At 36.8% G+C, this 18,477-nt stretch overlaps 2 protein-coding genes across 2 annotated transcripts; one reads left to right on the top strand and one right to left on the bottom strand.

Moving 5' to 3' along the window:
- Nucleotides 1-1,737: 1,737 nt before the first annotated feature.
- On the top strand, nt 1,738-4,021 carry LOC142625230 (uncharacterized). Its single transcript, XM_075798922.1, has 6 exons — nt 1,738-2,160; nt 3,159-3,266; nt 3,371-3,458; nt 3,572-3,636; nt 3,829-3,867; nt 3,965-4,021. The coding sequence occupies exons 1-6, from the start codon at nt 2,023-2,025 to the stop codon at nt 4,019-4,021; spliced, it is 495 nt and encodes a 164-aa protein (XP_075655037.1). The 5' UTR covers nt 1,738-2,022.
- Nucleotides 4,022-6,158: 2,137 nt separating this feature from the next.
- Nucleotides 6,159-11,199, bottom strand: LOC142621820 (alpha-(1,4)-fucosyltransferase). Its single transcript, XM_075795184.1, has 3 exons — nt 10,506-11,199; nt 7,109-7,282; nt 6,159-7,005 (listed from the first exon to the last, which is right to left on the bottom strand). The coding sequence occupies exons 1-3, from the start codon at nt 10,995-10,997 to the stop codon at nt 6,436-6,438; spliced, it is 1,236 nt and encodes a 411-aa protein (XP_075651299.1). The 5' UTR covers nt 10,998-11,199; the 3' UTR covers nt 6,159-6,435.
- Nucleotides 11,200-18,477: the final 7,278 nt, after the last annotated feature.

Genomic DNA, 18,477 nt, shown 5'->3' with positions numbered 1-18,477 from the left:
TGCGTTCCTTCGATTCCACAGAGACCAGGCAGCAAGAATGAATATTTCAGCTCTGTAATCCTCAGTAACTTGCAAAAAACTAGCAAACAAGTTAGAAAAATTGCCCGGCTGGGCATGCACCAAGGGGTTCATCCAGCTTAGTGTCTGCCAGACCCCTTCCACTGCATTACAGCTCCACACCGCGTGAACAACATCTTCTGGGACAGAGTTACAGCTGCTGCACAAGTCCAAATTCACCACCTGTTTACGAGCAAGATTAACCATTGTGGGAAGGGCCTCATTACAAGCTCTCCAAGCAAAATGCTTCACTTTGGCAGGAACACGTAGCTTCCATAGACCTCTCCAAAAAGACTTCTGGGGGCCCGAATTTGAGCTACTTGGATTATTGGCTGAAGCATTGGATGCCAACAATCTGTAAGCACTTCTGGTAGTAAATTTACCAGAAGGATTTATGGACCAAATCAATTGGTCAGGGGGTAGTCTGATGCTCAATGGTATGCTCAATATTTTTTCGGCTTCCTGAGGTGCAAACACTTGCTTGATCAAGTCAGCTTTCCATTCTCGAGTATTTGTATCAATGAGGCAGCTCACCTTCAAATCAGGTGGGATAGAGGGAAGGGGGGAGGTGACCTTCCTGTAGCATTGGTCTAGTAGCCATTTGTCTTCTCTAATATCCACTGAATTTCCTTCACCAATACGCCATACCATCCCATTCTTCACTACTTCTCTAGCACTAAGGATGCTTTTCCATGCATAAGAACCAGCTTTGGACTCGTTTGCTTCCAAAATCGAACAATTTGGGAAAAATCTAGCCTTAAAAACTTTAAAGCACAAGGAATCAAGATTTTTCATCATACACCACACTTTTTTAGCCAACAAAACTTCATTGAACTTCTCAATCCCCTTAAAACCCATACCTCCATCCTCCTTAGGACTATACAAACGCTCTCACTTTACCCAATGAATCTTCCCAGTATCACTGCTGTATACCCACCAAAATTTTCGAATCATCACTTTGATGTCCTTAATCAAACCTTTGGAAAGTTTGAAACAGCTCATAGAATAAGTTGGGATTGCTTGGATGACAACTTTTATAAGCACCTCTATGCCTGCCTGAGATAATATCTTCAAATAGTTATGATTACATAATACAGCAATGGTAATATAAAAAGTATATAGTTTTTGAGGAACTAAAAAGTATATAGTTGTATGAATTTTTTTTATTTGATAAATAGTTGTATACGAATTTAACAAATTACATTTACAGCTATTAACCCATTGCATTATATAACATTAAAGGTCATTCATATCAAGTTGGAAAGTTTTTTGAAATCAGTTGGTAAAATAAATTGGAAATATTAAGAGAGATATCTTGATTTTTTTTTTTTTTTTTGAGAACCAAGAGATATCTTGATTTGAATTAAATATATAATTTTTAAAAAATAATTCCAACACAAGCTACGGTCTACTGAACCAAACGCAAAGCAGAGACAAAGTCACAAATATGAACATTAGAGAGGAGAGAGATATCTCAGATTCATCATTCCCACCTTTTATATATATATATAAAAGTCTAGTGCCACATATTTTGGCAAAACAAATACCACAACTTGCCACATGACGAGTTATGGTTGGTGGATGAGTGATGGTGAGTCCATGTGAGGACACCCCTCCACATATGGCAAATTGTGGCATTTATTGTGCCTAAATGTGTAACACTAGACTTACTCATAATAACTCTGTTTTGCTTTGTTTTTTTGTTTTTTGTTTTGCATGGATGTAAATTGCTTTGGATTCTCATCCAAAAAGAAAGCTTTGGAATTGGATATGTTGATTTGACTCTAACGCCTTTCTTATCCATTGTGACCTGTATTCGACCAGCCATTTCATTTAAATGTCTCTCATTTCTATGCATTTTTTGCATTGCCCCATATTTTGATTTATACTTCATTGAGGAATAGATTTTTTTTTTTTTTTTTTTTTTTTTTTTTTTTTTGAGGAAAAGAGGATTAGAATGAATTAATGTCTATTACTAGAGAAGGAAACCAGAACAAGAAGGTAGCAGTACAGCCTAAGGCTGTTTCATGGCAGGAGAAGAAAAGCCTTGGAGATAACGAAGAAAAACTCCTGCAAAAAGAAATAGAAGATCTTAGATTGTGGGTAGGTTTCCTTCAATTCTCATTCTCTTTCTTCTTCTTTTTTTTTTTTTTTTTTTTTTTTTTTTTTTTTTCTTTCTTATTTTTAAAGTTGTTAGCCAAATTAGAAAAAGCAAGAAAAAAATAAAATAAAGTAACTATTTTTTCTTGATAATTAAATATGAGAAATTAACATCAGAGAGATTAGTGATACATCATGCTTACTGACAAAGAATGTCCATCTCTTGTTTAGGTGGGGAAGGAGGTATGTACTAGTATGTGTGTGTGTATATATATATTTATATATTAATTCTTCAATTGCTTTAGATTGGGGAAGAAATAATCAAAACCTCCTTCTTCTTATAGTTTTTATTTAAGCATTAAAGTATGGGTGAAAAAGTTGGCATGGAAAAAAAATATTGCAAATAAACATTGAAATGATTTCTCGATTTCATTTTCATTATGCTAGAATTTGGTGCACAATGCTTATGTGATAAGGGTTTGGGTTGCGTTTAGTGCACTAAAGCACCTTACAAAAAATTTGCCCCTAAGATAATAATGATGAATGAATAGATACCATAAAACAATACTTCTTTGTCTCGTGTTACTTACCAATCTATCCTCCATTTTCTCCCAAATTAATTTTTCTTTGACTTATTTTGGGTTGAGAGAGTGAGACTAATGTAATATTTGGATATTTGGATTTGGATTTGGATTTAGATTTAAATTTTAAAGTAATAGATTTGAATGTTTTCATTCCAAACCTATAAATATTGAAGTACTAACTACTATGTCTTATGCATTTCTAAAATTTTATAGGTTTAGAAATTATTTCAAATTCAATGATTTGAAGGTTTAAAATCCTTGATGGATTTATCAAATCCAAATTCTTGACCCTTTTTAAACTTTCAAAACAAGGTATTTGAATTTTAATCACCCAAATTCAAATTCATGTTTCCAGATCCTACAGTCCAAATAAACCATGATTCTAATTCATGCCAAATTCTTTGCTTTATTTGACAGGCTGAAATGATGGATACCATGAAGGATGAGCAGTTAAAGGAATATTTATATAACAGACCTAACGAACTAAAGACTGTGAAGATCCAAAAAAGCAAGCCTAGGCAAAGAGTAAGATACAACGTTTTCTTTGTTGATCAAAATGGGAAGTATGAGTTTCACTTTTCCTAACATTATTCTTTATGGTTATGACAGTGCTCATGTTGTTAGTGCAGGTCCAAAGAGTTGAGAAATCTTCGACTTCTGATGGTATACTGGCTTCTGTATGGAAATTCCATAAAGAAGAGGATGAAGATTTGAAAAGTAGGTCTAATATTGTTTAAATGTCTTTTTTTTGGAGTAACATTATATATATGTTTTAGTGTTTAGTTGCCAAAGTAGTACTATATTGATTTACATAACTGTATTTCCATTAGGCTGGATGAATCATCTTATCAAATGTCAAACTCTTTCTTATAACAATGGAAAAAATTGTTCTATGGTAATACTTTCACTCATTAATTCCGGAATATTTCTTCTTTTTGCTAATTGAATGTCTCTGCTGCAATATTACACTCAGCATTAGCATACCGTTTTGATTGCATTTTACCACTTGGTGGAAATTATGTTCTGCATATATATACACAGATTCAGCAATTTATATTGCAAATGTGATCATTAATATTTCATTTAGGTGATGCTGTCAATGACAGAAATTGTGGTCCTGGAGAAGGTAATATTATATAGCCGCTCACAGTATGTGGGTTTTACTAGTGTGAGAGGTTAAATACATACACTTCTTACATGATATACGTTTTCGTGGTCACAAGGGAAGGGGGTGTTGCGGTGGTGATGGCAACGAAGTTGGTACTGGTGGTGGAGTTTGAAGTGAGCTAGTGGTTGTGGTGATAGCAATGGTAGTGATGGTGGTAGCACAAAGGAATGGAGATGAATGAGGAAACTTGGAAATCATGGAAATGTTTTTCTGTCTCTCTTGGATCATTTTCTATTGACTTTGAAAAATGCTTTCCTTTGTTCAAAATTTTCCGTTGCACCAAAAATAAGAAAAATGGAAAACATTTTTTAGGAGGTGGAGAGCATTTAGGAGGCCTTTCATTCTAAATAAAAAAGATTGATATGACAATTAACAATCCATTTCTTTGCACAGAAAATAATTTTCTAAAAAATTGGCTCATTTTCTTGTAATTGGTCACAAGTTACAACCTTAAAATAAGGACAAAACTTAGGTACAATTGCTTAGATGCTGTTCATTAGATTTCCCTCTTAAGATTATGTCATATAATTACTTAACTAAAAAAACATTTTCATCCTATAAGAAAAAATATACATGGTAGAATCTTAAATGGGGAACCTAAAATAACATCTAAGTACTATACTTAAGTCTTACTCTTGAGATAAATTGGAAAACTTTATGTTCTTCATCTAAAAAAAATCATTAATATTCTTGAAATTTCAATTAATTATATGATCCCAAACTTTCTTTTACAATATATGAATATTATGTAGAGCAACAAGAATTTTTTTTTTCAAATACACATTTGCTAGTTCATCCCACAAAAAAAAAAGTATCATCAAAAAAATTAATCATCCACAATGGTTAAACATGTTAAACCATCTTAGTTAATTGAGTAATTCTTAGGTAGTTAGAGAGTAGTGCTTCGAGCTCTCACATTAGGAGTGGGCCCGATAATGGGACCCAAATTTTGGACTTACTCTCTATGTGAGAGTCTAATGGTCCATTTGGATTGAGGAGAAGGAAAGGGAAGTAGAATAGAGTAGTAAACATTTAACTTAAAATTAGCTTATTTTCAGCCAACTTTACTCTACTCCATTTCACCATTTCCATCCAAAGGGCCCTAAATCACTAAATAATTTAACATGCCAAAATAAAAATGTTTCTAACTCTAACCACTTTGGTTTTTTTTTTCTTTTTCTTTTTTGGTGAGAAGAGCCACTTTGGTTTTAAGGGTGGTAGAAAGCATTTTCGGTCCTAAACCTATGTTTTATCATTAACTAGCCTACAAGTTTTTAGTTGACCAAAATTTTCTGTTGTACCAAACATTAGAAAATGTTTTTTCACTGAAACAAACAGCACAAAAATGTGGACAGTGAACTAGAATTGAAAATTTTGAATAACACAAAAATATAATAATACATATAATTTTAGTGGTCCATAAAATTTTTTTTGGTTGAGACGTAAAAAGAAGTTGACATTGCTAATGGGATGACTTTTTGGCACACATATCACTCAATCATTGCTTAATTACACAGCTAACATGGTATCTCTATTACATCATATACTCTCTCTTATAAATCACTCAACATGGGAGGACAATTTTTTTAAAGACAAATTACAATTTAAATCCCATGATTTTGAGATCATTACAAATCAAACCCTATATTTAAAGTTTGAAATTAAACCATGGTAGCATTTCAATTCAAACTATACACTTCTTACAAAAAATAAAAAATATAAATATAAAACCCACACACCTATTTATGGTAACATCATTAACAGAAAATACTTAGACAAAATAATGATGTGGTAATTTCAACATGTGTCTATTATTTATGGATATTATTTCACTCCACGGCTCCACGCCATACACGAAGATGTTTGTTTGAAGCATATTTTTCATTAGGAAAATCACATGTAATAAGTTTACTATTTTTTAAAGTGCACAATTTAATTCTAAACTTATGAAATCTGGGGTTTAATTTAAAATCACCCCTAAATTATAGGGTTAAAATCCCTATATACTGTAATTGATCCAAAATTTTAATCCAAATCTATTGTACAATAATTAAAAAATTGCTAAAGAATATCACCGGCACATTTAACATTTTAACTATGTCAATTATAAATTAAGGCATAAGTTTATAAAATCACCTTCGCATTCTTTTATGATAGCTCAGTGATGATAATATTATTTGTGATATTCATATATGTTGTTCAAATTCCAAACTCCTCCTACCCACTATCTACCTATCTCCCAAAAAATAATAATAAAAAATGCATTCTTTTGTTGCAATCTCTGAGCTCCATAATCCATAGGACTAAACAAATTGAACAGGTTTAGGTTGGATTCGGGCTAACATCATCTTTTTTCTCAACCGTATACTCTATTCGTATTCCATATTTCTACACGTCATTCTTGCCTGTATACACCTAAAAATAACCCTGGCATTAGGACCCAAAATCCTAGGATCAACTATGATGACCATCACAAAGAAGTGAAGAACTCAAAAAAAAAAAAAATTTTAGATGAAGCACCTAAATTCAAGAGGCTTTCGCATTTCTCCCACCTTTTCTGCTAACAGCCTCACACAACCGGCATGGCAATGTGTCAAGGCTCACCGCACGGGTCTTTCCATAGTTACCCAGTACACCACATCTTCTCCAAGCATGGTACTCTGCATAGGCTACTGGGTCATTAGCAAGAGACTTAATGTAAGAAGCCAATTCCTCCAAGGAGTTGAATTTAGACCCATCTATAATTGAATGCGGGGGGACCAAGTCCCAGACATTTGGGGCACCAAAATAGATAGGTACTGCACCTGCGTCTAGAGCATAAAATAGCTTCTCGGTCACATAACTCTCTGTTGCAGTGTTTTCAATGGCCAGAACAAACTTGTAGTGAGACATTGCACAATGTAAATGGTCCCACCATTTTGGTGTGACACTAGCATCATTGGCACACTCAGGATAGAGAGATAGGACCATGTCTTGGCCACCAACATTGTTCAAACACTTGCCAAATGAATGGTGAGGTAGCAAGCTGAGAAGCTGCTTGGCAAGCCGATTTCTTTGAGGAAGACAACGTGATGAAGACCAATATACAAGTGTATCCTGGAAAATGAAAACCCCATTTAGAGTTACAACAACAGTTGCCCCAACCCCCACCCCCAACCATTTTCTAATGAACAATCATATAGAAAAGCTCAGTACTTACACTGTTCTTAGAAAAAGACACGTGATAATTTCGACCATTATGAAAGAGTGCACCAGCATAGGTTGCCTGAACATCATCTTTGGCATGATAACTAATAAATATATCGTCTACCCCTGACCGCTTCCGACCAGCCTCAAGGTCCATGTATACACGAAGCGGATCTCCAACGCGTCTCTGACAAACATAAGGAAAAAGCCACAATGAAACAGGCCAACAAAAGAGTTGTGTGGAAAGCACTTAAAAATATGCAAATTAACATGTATAATTCCCAAGAAAAAAAAAATCTGCTGACAGACTGTTCATTAGCTTGTCCATCTAAAGAATTAAAATTTAGAGAGAGGAGTCAGCATCAAAGTCTATAACATCCATGGTTTTCAAGATGCCTTAGAATGTCATCCTAATAAAAATTGCCCAAGAGCCTGCTTGAGCACGTATCACAAGCGTATTTGCAAATTTGTCACTAATTGTACATTTATAACCATTTAAAAGACAAAGATAATTACTAAAAATGAAAACTAAATTTAGGCAACAACCACAACAATATGTCTCTGCACGCTCACACACAAAAAACAATATTGTTAAACAGGCATTACATAGTATAAACGAAATGAGCAATGACTATGATAATCATGATCAACGGAAATTGACATTGAAGGCAATCGACTTGACAACTATCAGAACGAGCAAGGAGTCAATATGTGCCTGCCTAAAATATTGGATTCTCTGTTGCTCTTTCTAATATCCAGATCCAGAATTCATCAGCAACATAATTTTAGTACACTCAGATTTTTTATTCAAGTTGAGGAAAAGAAAAGAATTAGAGGAAGACTAAAATGACATGCTAATGAAGGACGTGACAAAGATAATGATTTTGGATGATGATAGAATGGTAAAGAAAAATACATGTAGTAGACCACAATTAGTTTGTTCAGGACCCATACATAACTCAGTTTTTGGACTAAAGCTTTGTTGTTGCAATGTTTTTTTATTATAATTTTAGTAATTGGATTTCTTTTCCCCGTCTCATATTCTCTGGTCCTGTTTTTTATCCACTTAAAATGTGATCCGTCATGTATGACTACCATCCTTCACAAGCAAAATTTCAAGGTGGTCTATTCAACGTATATACTTAGAGGACTGCTACTGATCAAGTACAAAATTAATGAGCCCATCCACAAATCGACTCCGATTCTGCTAGGCCTGCTCATGAGTGGCAAAAGTATGCTTTACACATGAAAAGTCATTCCCCTACGCTTCTCTTCACCTTGGTAGATGTTTCCAAATCTTAATATATTTAAATAAATAAGTTAATGAAGGCAATCAATTACAAAACATTCCTATATTGTTTTATGACACGGTTTATTCTTATAAACACCATAATAATGACATACTACGTGTTTCTTGCTAGAAGGTTATGATACGAAAAGCAGACACTGCTAGCATCAGTTTAGAAAGGTTACTTGTCACTAACTAGTAACTAGATATTATCAGCTAACATTCTCCAGATACTTCCTCATTATGCTTTAGGAAGTCCCCCTCAAGAGTCATAAGTAGCTTCAATTTTTTTCATTGGGACAATTAACAAATGCACCCATAGAATTCAAACCCATGATCTCACCCACCACCACCCCATACTTATTGCCGACAAGATACCATGAGGTCCAAAGACCATTGGTCAGAAGTAGCTTCTCAATTTCTTTATTTTTAAAAGATATACTATTATTTAAGTGCCTAGCAGGCATACATATGTCTTGTAAGGGACAGTTCTTTTAGTGTGAAGCAAAGGGTCTAGATATGGGTATCAAAGCTTTTACAATTTATACTATGGGTTTGTTTGGATACCGCTTATTGCTAAAAACTAAAAACTGAAAACACTGTAACAAAATAATTTTTAAATGTGTGAATAGTGCCGTGGGATCCAGTTTTAATGAAAATTTTGTTGAATTACAAAACCAACTTCCACAACCTTCTAAGGCATTAGTCAATGTACCCCAAAAATACTAAGAAAAAAAGACAACAAGTCTTGGGCTACTTCATGGTGGATTAACAAATGGTCCACAATTTCACCACCACATTTGCACGCACAACACCAATCTACCAAAACAACTCCTCTTTAACAAGGTTTTCATCTGTCAAAAACTTCCCCATGTTGTTGCCCACACGAGAAAAGCAACATTCTTTGGACTTTTTGTGCACCAGATACTCTTCCAAGGAAATCTATTAACATTGAAAGCTCTTAGAGTCCCTTAGAAAGAATGAACATCAAACTTACCATCATGGTTCAACTTCCACCTCAACCAGTCAGATCCATCCCTATTTGAGAGATTGGAGTATAACATGTCAAAAAATAGAGTCTATTGACTCTAACTTCCAATCATGAAAAGCTCTCCAAATCCATTTTTCCATGAGTGGTCCCTCCCTTTATCTAGAGGTCCCAATCAAGTGTATACATACAGATGTTTCTTAATACATTGCAATTGAATACATTCTGGATTTAAGTCTCTGAAAGCACAATTCTCACACCACATATCATGTCAAAACTAACTCTTCTGCCAAGAGCCTTGTGGCTCAATTGGTTGGCACCTCCTAATTTTTTAACAAAGACACATCTAGTGTTCAAATCCCCTCTCCCCGTTGTACTTATCGAATTATCAACACAAAAAAAAAAAAAACCTCTTCTACTATCCCCAACAACATAGGTCATGTGTTGCAAATTTATCCCAACCACCACTAATGCCTCTCTAAAGTCTACAACCATAAGTATTCTTGCAACATTTGTTGTCCGGTGTCCCCAAGCCACACTATTCTTTGTTCCACTAACTATTCTCCAAAGATAGCTCCTTCCTCTCCAAATCTTCCCAACCATTTACCTAACATAGCTTGATTGAAAGTACCCAACTTTCCCATCAAGTACACATCTCTCCCCTTTAATCAACTCTAGGACTTGGATTCAGATTTGACTACCCCCACATTTAGATCAGAAACATATAAAAATAACACACTAATATAGTATGCCATAATCATGTCATGTGGAAATCACATACCTAATACCCTTTTTTTTCTTTTATAGATACAATAGGATTTGAACTTATGGCATCCACTCTATGATGATTGATCTTTACTATCATACTAAGACACCAATTAATTTCGGGTGTAGGTGGAATTCAAACTCACATCAATTATTTGATAACAAGCGACTTTATTGGTTCAGCTAATTGGAATCCATGTTATGTAATCCTCTTCTTAATAATACCAATTCCACCAAATCAGTAACAACTAATCAGCAACCTCCAATCAAACAAATTTACATATAAAAATAAAATAAAAATGCCTCTAAAAATTGAAACTTAAACAAATCCAATTATTTGAACTATAAAGAAAAAAAGAAAAGGAGCACCTGAAGCGGAGGAGTAGTGGTCTCGAACAACAAGGCATCAGGCTTGTCAGCAAGAACAGAAGATTTAGTCCACAAACAGCTTAATCCACATCGACACGAATACAAATTGTCCAAATTATCAGGGATCCAAGTCCAACCTTTCACCAAAACACTCACATGCTTCATTTTCAGCTCACGGCATTCAAGTTCAGACTCACCACCAACCTTTTGCAAAGAAGAAGACCCATTTGACTGAACCGAGACGAACCCATTTTGCTTCTCCTTGAAGCGGGCACAACCCACTTGAGAGTCCCACTTCCTGAAGGCGCTGATCAAATTGGTAAATGGGTCGGGTCCGGATTCGGGCCCAGACGAAGTGGGTTGTAGGTTGATGGGTTGAATTATGGAGTTTGATAAAGCTGGGAAGTCGAGGAAGCCCAAGATGAAGAGGATCAAGAAAGTGATGCCTAACATGGAGGAGATGGTGAAGACGTTGAGGGACTTCAATGGCATGGTGGTTACAGATCGAGCAAATTCAGACTCTCTCTCTGCATAGACTCAGAGAGAGAGAGGGTATAACTGAGGAGGGTCAGTCAACGAATTTGATTCAAAATTAGGCTCTGGTTTTTTTAGACTTTTTGATAGATCGGAAGTTTTTGTCTTCTCGTCTCTTATTCTCTGTTAAGTTGATAGTCATAGTCATAGATCAGACGAGAGTTACAAATTAGTTCGGAGCAGTTTTTTATTTTATTTTTGGTCATGACGTGAAAGAGTAGTTTAATGCATTCTGTCACAATCTTAAGGTTGTGTTTGGAAGCTTAAATTTAGATTTAGATTTAGATTTAGATTTAGATATTTTTTTTAAAGCGAGTTGGATTTGGATTTGAATTTTAAATTAATAGATTTAATTATTTATTCTAAATTTTTTGATTTTAGGAGTTATTTCAAATCCAAGCATATTAAAAATTTAAAATACTTAGTAAATTTGTCAAATCTAAATCTTTGACTATCCAAACAAGATATTTGAATTTTAATCATTCAAATTCAAACCCAAATATTCAAATAATGTCATCCAAATTCCAAACACACCATAAAGTTTTTTTAAGGTTAAAGCTTTCCTTTTTTTTTAATCTATAATTTATGCTTAAATTTGTAATTTTAAAGTAGAGCAAAATACTATTTTTGTCTTATATATTAGGGTCACTCTCAATTTGGTCTCTAGATTTTGGTTTCGGTTAATTTGATTCATGCTATTTTCAATAATTTGGTCTCTACCATCAACTCATTAACAGAAATTAATTGCAAGTTTACAGTAAGTAAAAAATATATATATGGACTAAGTTGATTTACTCTTAATTTGGTCTCCAGATTTTGGTTTCAGTTAATTTGATTCATTTTAATTTCAATAATTTGGTTTCTATCATCAACTCATTAACGAAAATTAATTGCAAGGTTTACAGTAAGTAAAAAATAATATTGACTAAATTGATTTCTGCCAAATTGTAGGGATTATATTGAGAACAACCTTAAAATGTAAATACCTTTAAAGTATTGTTTATTGTAATTTATCAAATAGTAAATACTTTTTGAGGTAAATTTTTATATATTGGAGAAACTTTATTACGACTTAATAGTGACAATATGGACTCTCCTGCGCTCTCAAGAGAAGAACAAGAGGAGCTGGCACGGAGCAATTAAAAAGTGAAAGATGTTAGTCGTGCAAGCTATCGAGGGAGACAGATTGTAGAATTGGTGTGCCTTAATCATGAGCAGGGAATATTGAGTAAAACAGGCTCTTTCAAGGAAAAACTCGTTAGGGATATCCCAGGTGCATACACTCAGGCTTTCAGCTTTGGAGACAACATGGAGGACGATAAGGGGTCTGCTGAGAAGCTCGGGAACCTTCGTGAAGGACTAGTTGCTGTTAAGTTCTCTAAAGATTTTAAACAGCGAATCCGTACTCCATGGAAAAAAGCCCTCATCATAAAGGTTTATGGAAGGGCAGTTGGGTTAAGTTTTCTTCATAATAGGCTACTATCTATGTGAAAACCTGCTGGAAGATTGGATTGTGTTGATCTGGGGCATGGTTTTTTCCTGACCCGTTTTTATTTGAAAGAAGATTATGAAGCCACTCTTATGAGGGGACCTTGGTTTATTGGAGATCACTTTCTCTCCATTAGACCATGGGAACCAAATTTTCGGTCTGCGATGGCGAATGTCACATCAGTGGCTGTATGGTTTAGATTAAATGAACTACCAAAGTATTACAACTCGGAAGCTCTGTTATAGATTAGGAAATCCATTAGCAATGTGCTAAGGGTTGACACAAGCACACTGCGAATGAAGCAAGAGGTAGGTTTGCAAGGCTTTATGTCCAAATAGAAGTGGACAAGCCCTTGGTGACAACAGTGTTGATTGGGAAGTTTGAACAGTAGGTCTACTATGAGGGCATCCACAAGTTATGTTTTTCCTGTGGGAGAATAGGACATCGAAAGGTAAGCTGTTCGTATACGGTCTACCAAGACCCGCCATTGGAAGAGGGGAATGAGGTGGTAATGGAAAGTGGTAAGGAGGTCAAGGACCGACCACACGATAAGCATGTGTCTGAGGAACTGAAGACGGGAGCGAGGCCAAGCAAGATCATGCATGAGAGTGAGCCTGAGGAGGGACAAGAAAGGACGTATGGTCCTTGGATTGTAGTAGAGAGAAGGAAGAATGTGCAGACAATTTAGAGGAGTGGAGGGACCCATACTGTGATGGACAACAGCAGGTTAAGACAAGAACAGAGAAAGGCCGAGAGTGAGGCTAGGTTTAAATTCACAGCGGGTACGCAGAATGTTGTGGATGGGTCAAGCCAAGAGGCCAAAAGGAAGATGTCCCCACCAATGCAGTTAAACCAAGCCCAAGTAGCAAGCTCAATTTTGCAGTATTAGGTCGAGTGGCTTCCAACAGGCCCACAAGTCCCCAACCCGAAGCCCAAAAGCTTTGAAGTGGACAGACAAATGCCCTCAGGCTGAGGTTGAGCTATGTTATGCTAAGCCTAGTCACAATGCTTCTGTCAAGGGCAAAAAGGCCATTGCGCGCTCAAGGGCATCACATGCTTGTTCCTCTAGTGCCGCAAAGGAGGATTACTTTCAGCCCCCACCTCAAAATCCTGGGAAAGCAACCACATTGCACATAATGGGTATTCAACTAAGCCATAATGGAGTTTCAAAGCAGGGAGGGGAGGGACAGTCAAAGTCGAGAATTGCAGTTGAACTTTAGTTCCCAAGCCTGTCCCAATCAACAATGGGCGATCAACGTGGAGGGGATGGTAGTGGAGATACCAGAAGTATTGCTGAAATCCGTGCGAACCCAACTTGGGTGATGGGTTGGTTCAACGAGAAGTTTCGAAAGGCTTAGAAGGACATATTCCCTCTAACAGAGACGAGTGTAAGAGAGGGAAGACTGGTTTTGTCAGACCCAACGTGGACGGAGGCGAGGAATCCATGGTGGCAGTTTCTAACAAACGTACCTTTGCCAGAGGAGGAGCGCCGCTTAGTGTGGGAAACACTACCTCAGATTTCGCCAATGCCTGTGTTATGCAAAGTAAATTTCTCGGAGATCCTCTTGGAGTGGAGAATGTTGGAGATATCATAGATACATCAACTTTTCTCATGGGGAACAAGCATACCACGAAGCTAATACAAGTGTTTCAACCAACGGTGGTATTCAGCCTTCATAGGTCATCGCATGAATTAGAGATGGGGGTGCTACAACACAATTTAACAATGTGCCTAAGAGAGGGCCAGACGAAGGAAATGCTGAAGCGAATCAGATGAAATTTGAGGGAGGAGGCGAAGTCGCTGCCGCCTTTTGATGAATGTCCTACCCCGCATCATCTATTCCTAATGAATATTATAATTTGGAATTGTAAAGGTGCACTGAAGCCCTTATTTCAAAGTCATGTTCGAGAGCTAGTTCGAAATCATGATCCGGCAATTTTAGTGTTAATAGAAACCAAAATTGGGGGTGATAAGGCTAAAGAGATTTCGAGTAGGCTTCCGTTTGATGGGGTGGTTCATATCGACACTATTGGTTATGCTGGTGGGCTCTAGATGCTTTGGAATACTAATAAGGTGAAGGTCTCTACATTATCCAGCATTGAGCAGGAAACCCATGCCGTTGTTAAGGTAATAAACTCTAACTCTAGTTGGTTATTTACTGATGTTTATACTAGCCCTAAGACTGCTAAAAGACACATTCTTTAGGAAAACTTGAATAAAGTAGTTGAATTGCACAATATGCCTTGGGTATTAGCGAGCGATTTTAATAAACCTCTTCTCAATGAGGATAAATTTGGGGAGAGAGCGGTGAGTGTGAGTAGATCTTTATTATTTAAGGAATGCCTTGATAATTGTGGGATGATAGGCATTGATTTTTTTGGCCCTCGGTTCACTTGGACAAACAAGAGAGAAGTTCATGTACTCATTCAAGAAAGAATAGATAGATTTTTTGTTAATGCTAGCTAGTGCCTTTTGTCCCCAGATGCAAAGATTGTTCATCTCACAAGATGTCAAGATTGTTCATCTCACAAGATGTCACATAGATCACAGCCCCGTTATGCTTGATATGTTACCAAGAGTTCACACAGGTAGGAAGAGGCCATTCAAGTTTCAGACTTGCTAGCTGACCGATCCCACCTTCCCTAGGATTGTTTACCATGCGTGGAGACAACCTAATATTCTTGTGGAGGCCATAGAAAACTTCACAAAGAAAGCTTTGGTTTGGAATAAGGTGCAGTTTGGAAATATATTTGCTAAGAAAAAGAATAATAAGGCTAGATTGAATGGCATTCAAAAGGCAGTCGGGGTTAGACCATCTGTCTTTCTTTTTAATCTTGAAAAAGAGCTTTTAAAGGAGCTGGATACTATTCTAAGACAAGAAGAGGAGTTGTGGGCTTTAAAATCCCGCGTTAATTAGCTGATTCAAGGCGATCGTAATACTGCCTTCTACCACATTTCCATGCTGGTTAGGAGGAAAAGGAATCAAATTTCAGCAATCAAAGACAACATGAGGGAATGGTTGTATGAAGAAAATGAGGTTAAGGAATTTATTAGGGAGGATTTTATCAATATCTACAGAACTTCCTTATCCAGTGCCTCTCGGTTAAACCCCTCCATTTCTCAATGGTAGGTCAAGCTTTCAGAAGAAGAGGGGGAAAGCATTAGTAGGGAAGTGACAAAGGAGGAGATAAAAACAGCTTTGTGGTCACTTAAAGCTTACAAAGCACCAGGACCAGATGGGTTGCATGTGGGTTTCTTCCAAAGATTTTGGTTGGTAGTGGGTAGATCGGTCATTAATGAAGTGAAGAGGATTTTTGTGGAGAGGAGAATGCCTAGCTACTTGAATAGAACTCACATTGCCATCATCCCCAAAATTCAAGGCCCTGAGACTTTGGGTAACTATAGACCCATAAGTTTATGCAACACTGTCTACAAGATTGTCACAAAGGTTATAGTTGCTATATTGAGACCACATTTGGATAAGCTCATATCTCTGGTTCAAGTAGCCTTTGTTCCTAGTAGGAAGGGCATAGACAATGCAATTATAACCCAAGAAGTTATCCACTCTAATACCAAAAAGAGGGGGAAAGTGGGGTATATGGCTTTGAAGATCGATTTAGAGAAAGCATATGATAAGCTTGAATGGAGTTTTATTAAGGATATGCTTGTTAGAGCAAATATCCCGGTAGACCTCATTAATGTCATTATAAGCTGCGTTTCAATGGTCTCTACGTTCATCCTAGTGAATGGAGAAGCCTTAGATCCGATATATCCCTCGAGAGGGATTAGGCAAGGAGATCCGCTATCCCCATATTTGTTCATCCTGTGTATGGATTACCTTGGCCAGCTCATTGAAGAGAAGTGTAATATGAAGCTTTGACATCCGGTTAAAGTTTTTCAAAGTGGACCGGCTTTTTCCCACCTTTTTTTTGCTGATGATCTTGTTCTATTTGTCAAGGCGGATTACATTAATTGTTCAGCTATTAGGCATGTTCTTGAGGATTTTTGTAGCAAATTCGGCCAAACTATTAACGAATCGAAGTCGAGAGTTTTCTTTTCTCCTAATGTGGACCTAGATACAAGAGAGTCCCTATGTGACATCCTTGGTGTTGCCTCAACCCTGAATCTTGGCAAGTATTTAGGGATTCCCATCAAGCATATGAGCACCTATTCCCAAGATTTCAACTTCATTTTGGATAGGGTGAAACGAAAACTAGCGGCTTGGAAGGCAAATTTGCTATCGATGGCTGGCCAAGCTGTCCTCATCCAAGCCTCCTCCGCGACCATCCCATCTTATGTGATGCAATGCACTCATCTTCCGGCCAAAATCCTTGATGGATTGGATCGGGTCAATCATAATTTTCTTTGGGGTTCTTTGGAGATGACCAGAAAGATCCACTGGGTTGGTTGGCAAAAGGTGACTAGAACAAAAGATGAAGGTGGCCTCGGATTGCAAATTGCAAATTGCAAAGGGAAGGAATGTAGCCCTTCTTGCAAAACTAAATTGGAGATTCAATAATGAAAAAGAAGCTTCTTGGGCTAAGGTCCTAAGAGCTAAGTACTGTAACGGCAGAAGAATTAGTTCACCTAATGCTGATAGGCTTCCTTGCTCTCGAGTTGGGACGGCGATGAAGAAAGGAAGGGAAGTGTTTAATGCAGGCATCATATGGATGGTGGGAAGGACAGTAAGTTGAGCTTCTGGTATGGTAATTGGACAAAGAGGGGACCCTTTTGGCAATTTATCCAAGGCCCCCTAATCCAAGAAGCCTCCAAGTGGGAAGTAAAAGATTTCATGACGGACACAAGGTGGGACTTGGACCAGATTTCATTTGTGCTTCCTTCAGATATCAAACTCATGCTCCAAGCCATTCCAGTTCCTTTAACAGGTAGAGGAAGGGATAGGTTAGCATGGCGAGACAATCCTAGGGGTGACTTTGATCTAAAGAGCACTTATTGCCTTGCCAATGGTTCAGCCCATAATTCTTCCTTCTCGGCAAGTGGATTTGGAAAGCTAACACATTGCCTCGAATCAAAACCTTTCTATGGCAGTGTACTCACAACAACATCGGGGTGAAGGGATGTCTTACTCAAAGAGGGATGGGAATTGATGATAAATGTCCTGTATGTCAATAAAAAGTAGAAACAATGATGCATGCTCTTAGGGATTGCTCTCGGGTTAGATCAATGTGGAGGTAGTTGGGTGTACTGCCTTCAAACCAAGATTTTTGGCGATTAGAAACGCAAGATTGGATGGCCTACAATGGGAATCTAAACCTCAATGGTGCTGCTGGTAATTTGCCTTGGAAATTGATTTTTCCCTTTGCTATGTGGAATATATGGAAGAGTAGGAATGGGTGTGTTTTTAATGGGAAGAATCCAAACCCAAATTTGACCACGGAGGTAGTAAACCAAGTGGTGGAGTTTATGTACTGTGCCTTCTCGGCAAGCGGATATGCTAGCTAGGATGAGCATGGATCAAGTTGCTATTTTTATTTCATTTAACTGTCCGCCTGTGGACATTAGAAGTATTTTAGATGAGGATGAAGCTGGTTTGTATGTGAACAGAGCTTGCTCTGTAACTAATGCACCTGTTTAGTTTTGTTTGAATGAAATCATTTTTAACCCAAAAAAAAAAAACTTTATTACGACTCTACGATTAAAATAGTACTTTTTAATATCTTTCTCATAGGGTGTTTCAAAAGTACCAAGAAAATGCAAATAGATAATAAAAACACAAAATCACAACAAAAAAATCTTCTCACATTCGATAGCGTATATTACAAAAATTTTATACAACATTCTACACTGAACATGTAAATGTACGTGTTCATTGTACCTCATCTAATTTTTTTTTTCTTTCTCTCTCTCATTTACTTTAAAATAAACACATAAAAAACTCTCTTTTCTCTCTTCTCTCTCTCACACCTCTTCTCTCCTCCAACTGAGTG

Source organism: Castanea sativa, chromosome 1 (assembly GCF_040712315.1).
Source record: "Castanea sativa cultivar Marrone di Chiusa Pesio chromosome 1, ASM4071231v1".
NCBI lineage: Eukaryota > Viridiplantae > Streptophyta > Magnoliopsida > Fagales > Fagaceae > Castanea > Castanea sativa.
Note: the sequence above shows the minus strand (reverse complement) of the source record. Positions and strands in the feature narration are given on the sequence as shown.

Bases quoted from the DNA above. Each gene is read 5' to 3' on its own strand.
- LOC142625230 (XM_075798922.1), top strand. From the start codon at position 2,023: ATGTCTATTACTAGAGAAGGAAACCAGAACAAGAAGGTAGCAGTACAG. The intron at 3,267-3,370 runs GTAAGATACAAC...TTGTTAGTGCAG, and splicing joins AAAGCAAGCCTAGGCAAAGA to GTCCAAAGAGTTGAGAAATC. The intron at 3,868-3,964 runs GTAATATTATAT...CGTGGTCACAAG, and splicing joins AAATTGTGGTCCTGGAGAAG to GGAAGGGGGTGTTGCGGTGG.
- LOC142621820 (XM_075795184.1), bottom strand. From the start codon at position 10,997: ATGCCATTGAAGTCCCTCAACGTCTTCACCATCTCCTCCATGTTAGGC. The intron at 7,283-10,505 runs GTGCTCCTTTTC...TATGTTTGTCAG, and splicing joins CCACTACTCCTCCGCTTCAG to AGACGCGTTGGAGATCCGCT. The intron at 7,006-7,108 runs GTAAGTACTGAG...TTCATTTTCCAG, and splicing joins TGTCTTTTTCTAAGAACAGT to GATACACTTGTATATTGGTC.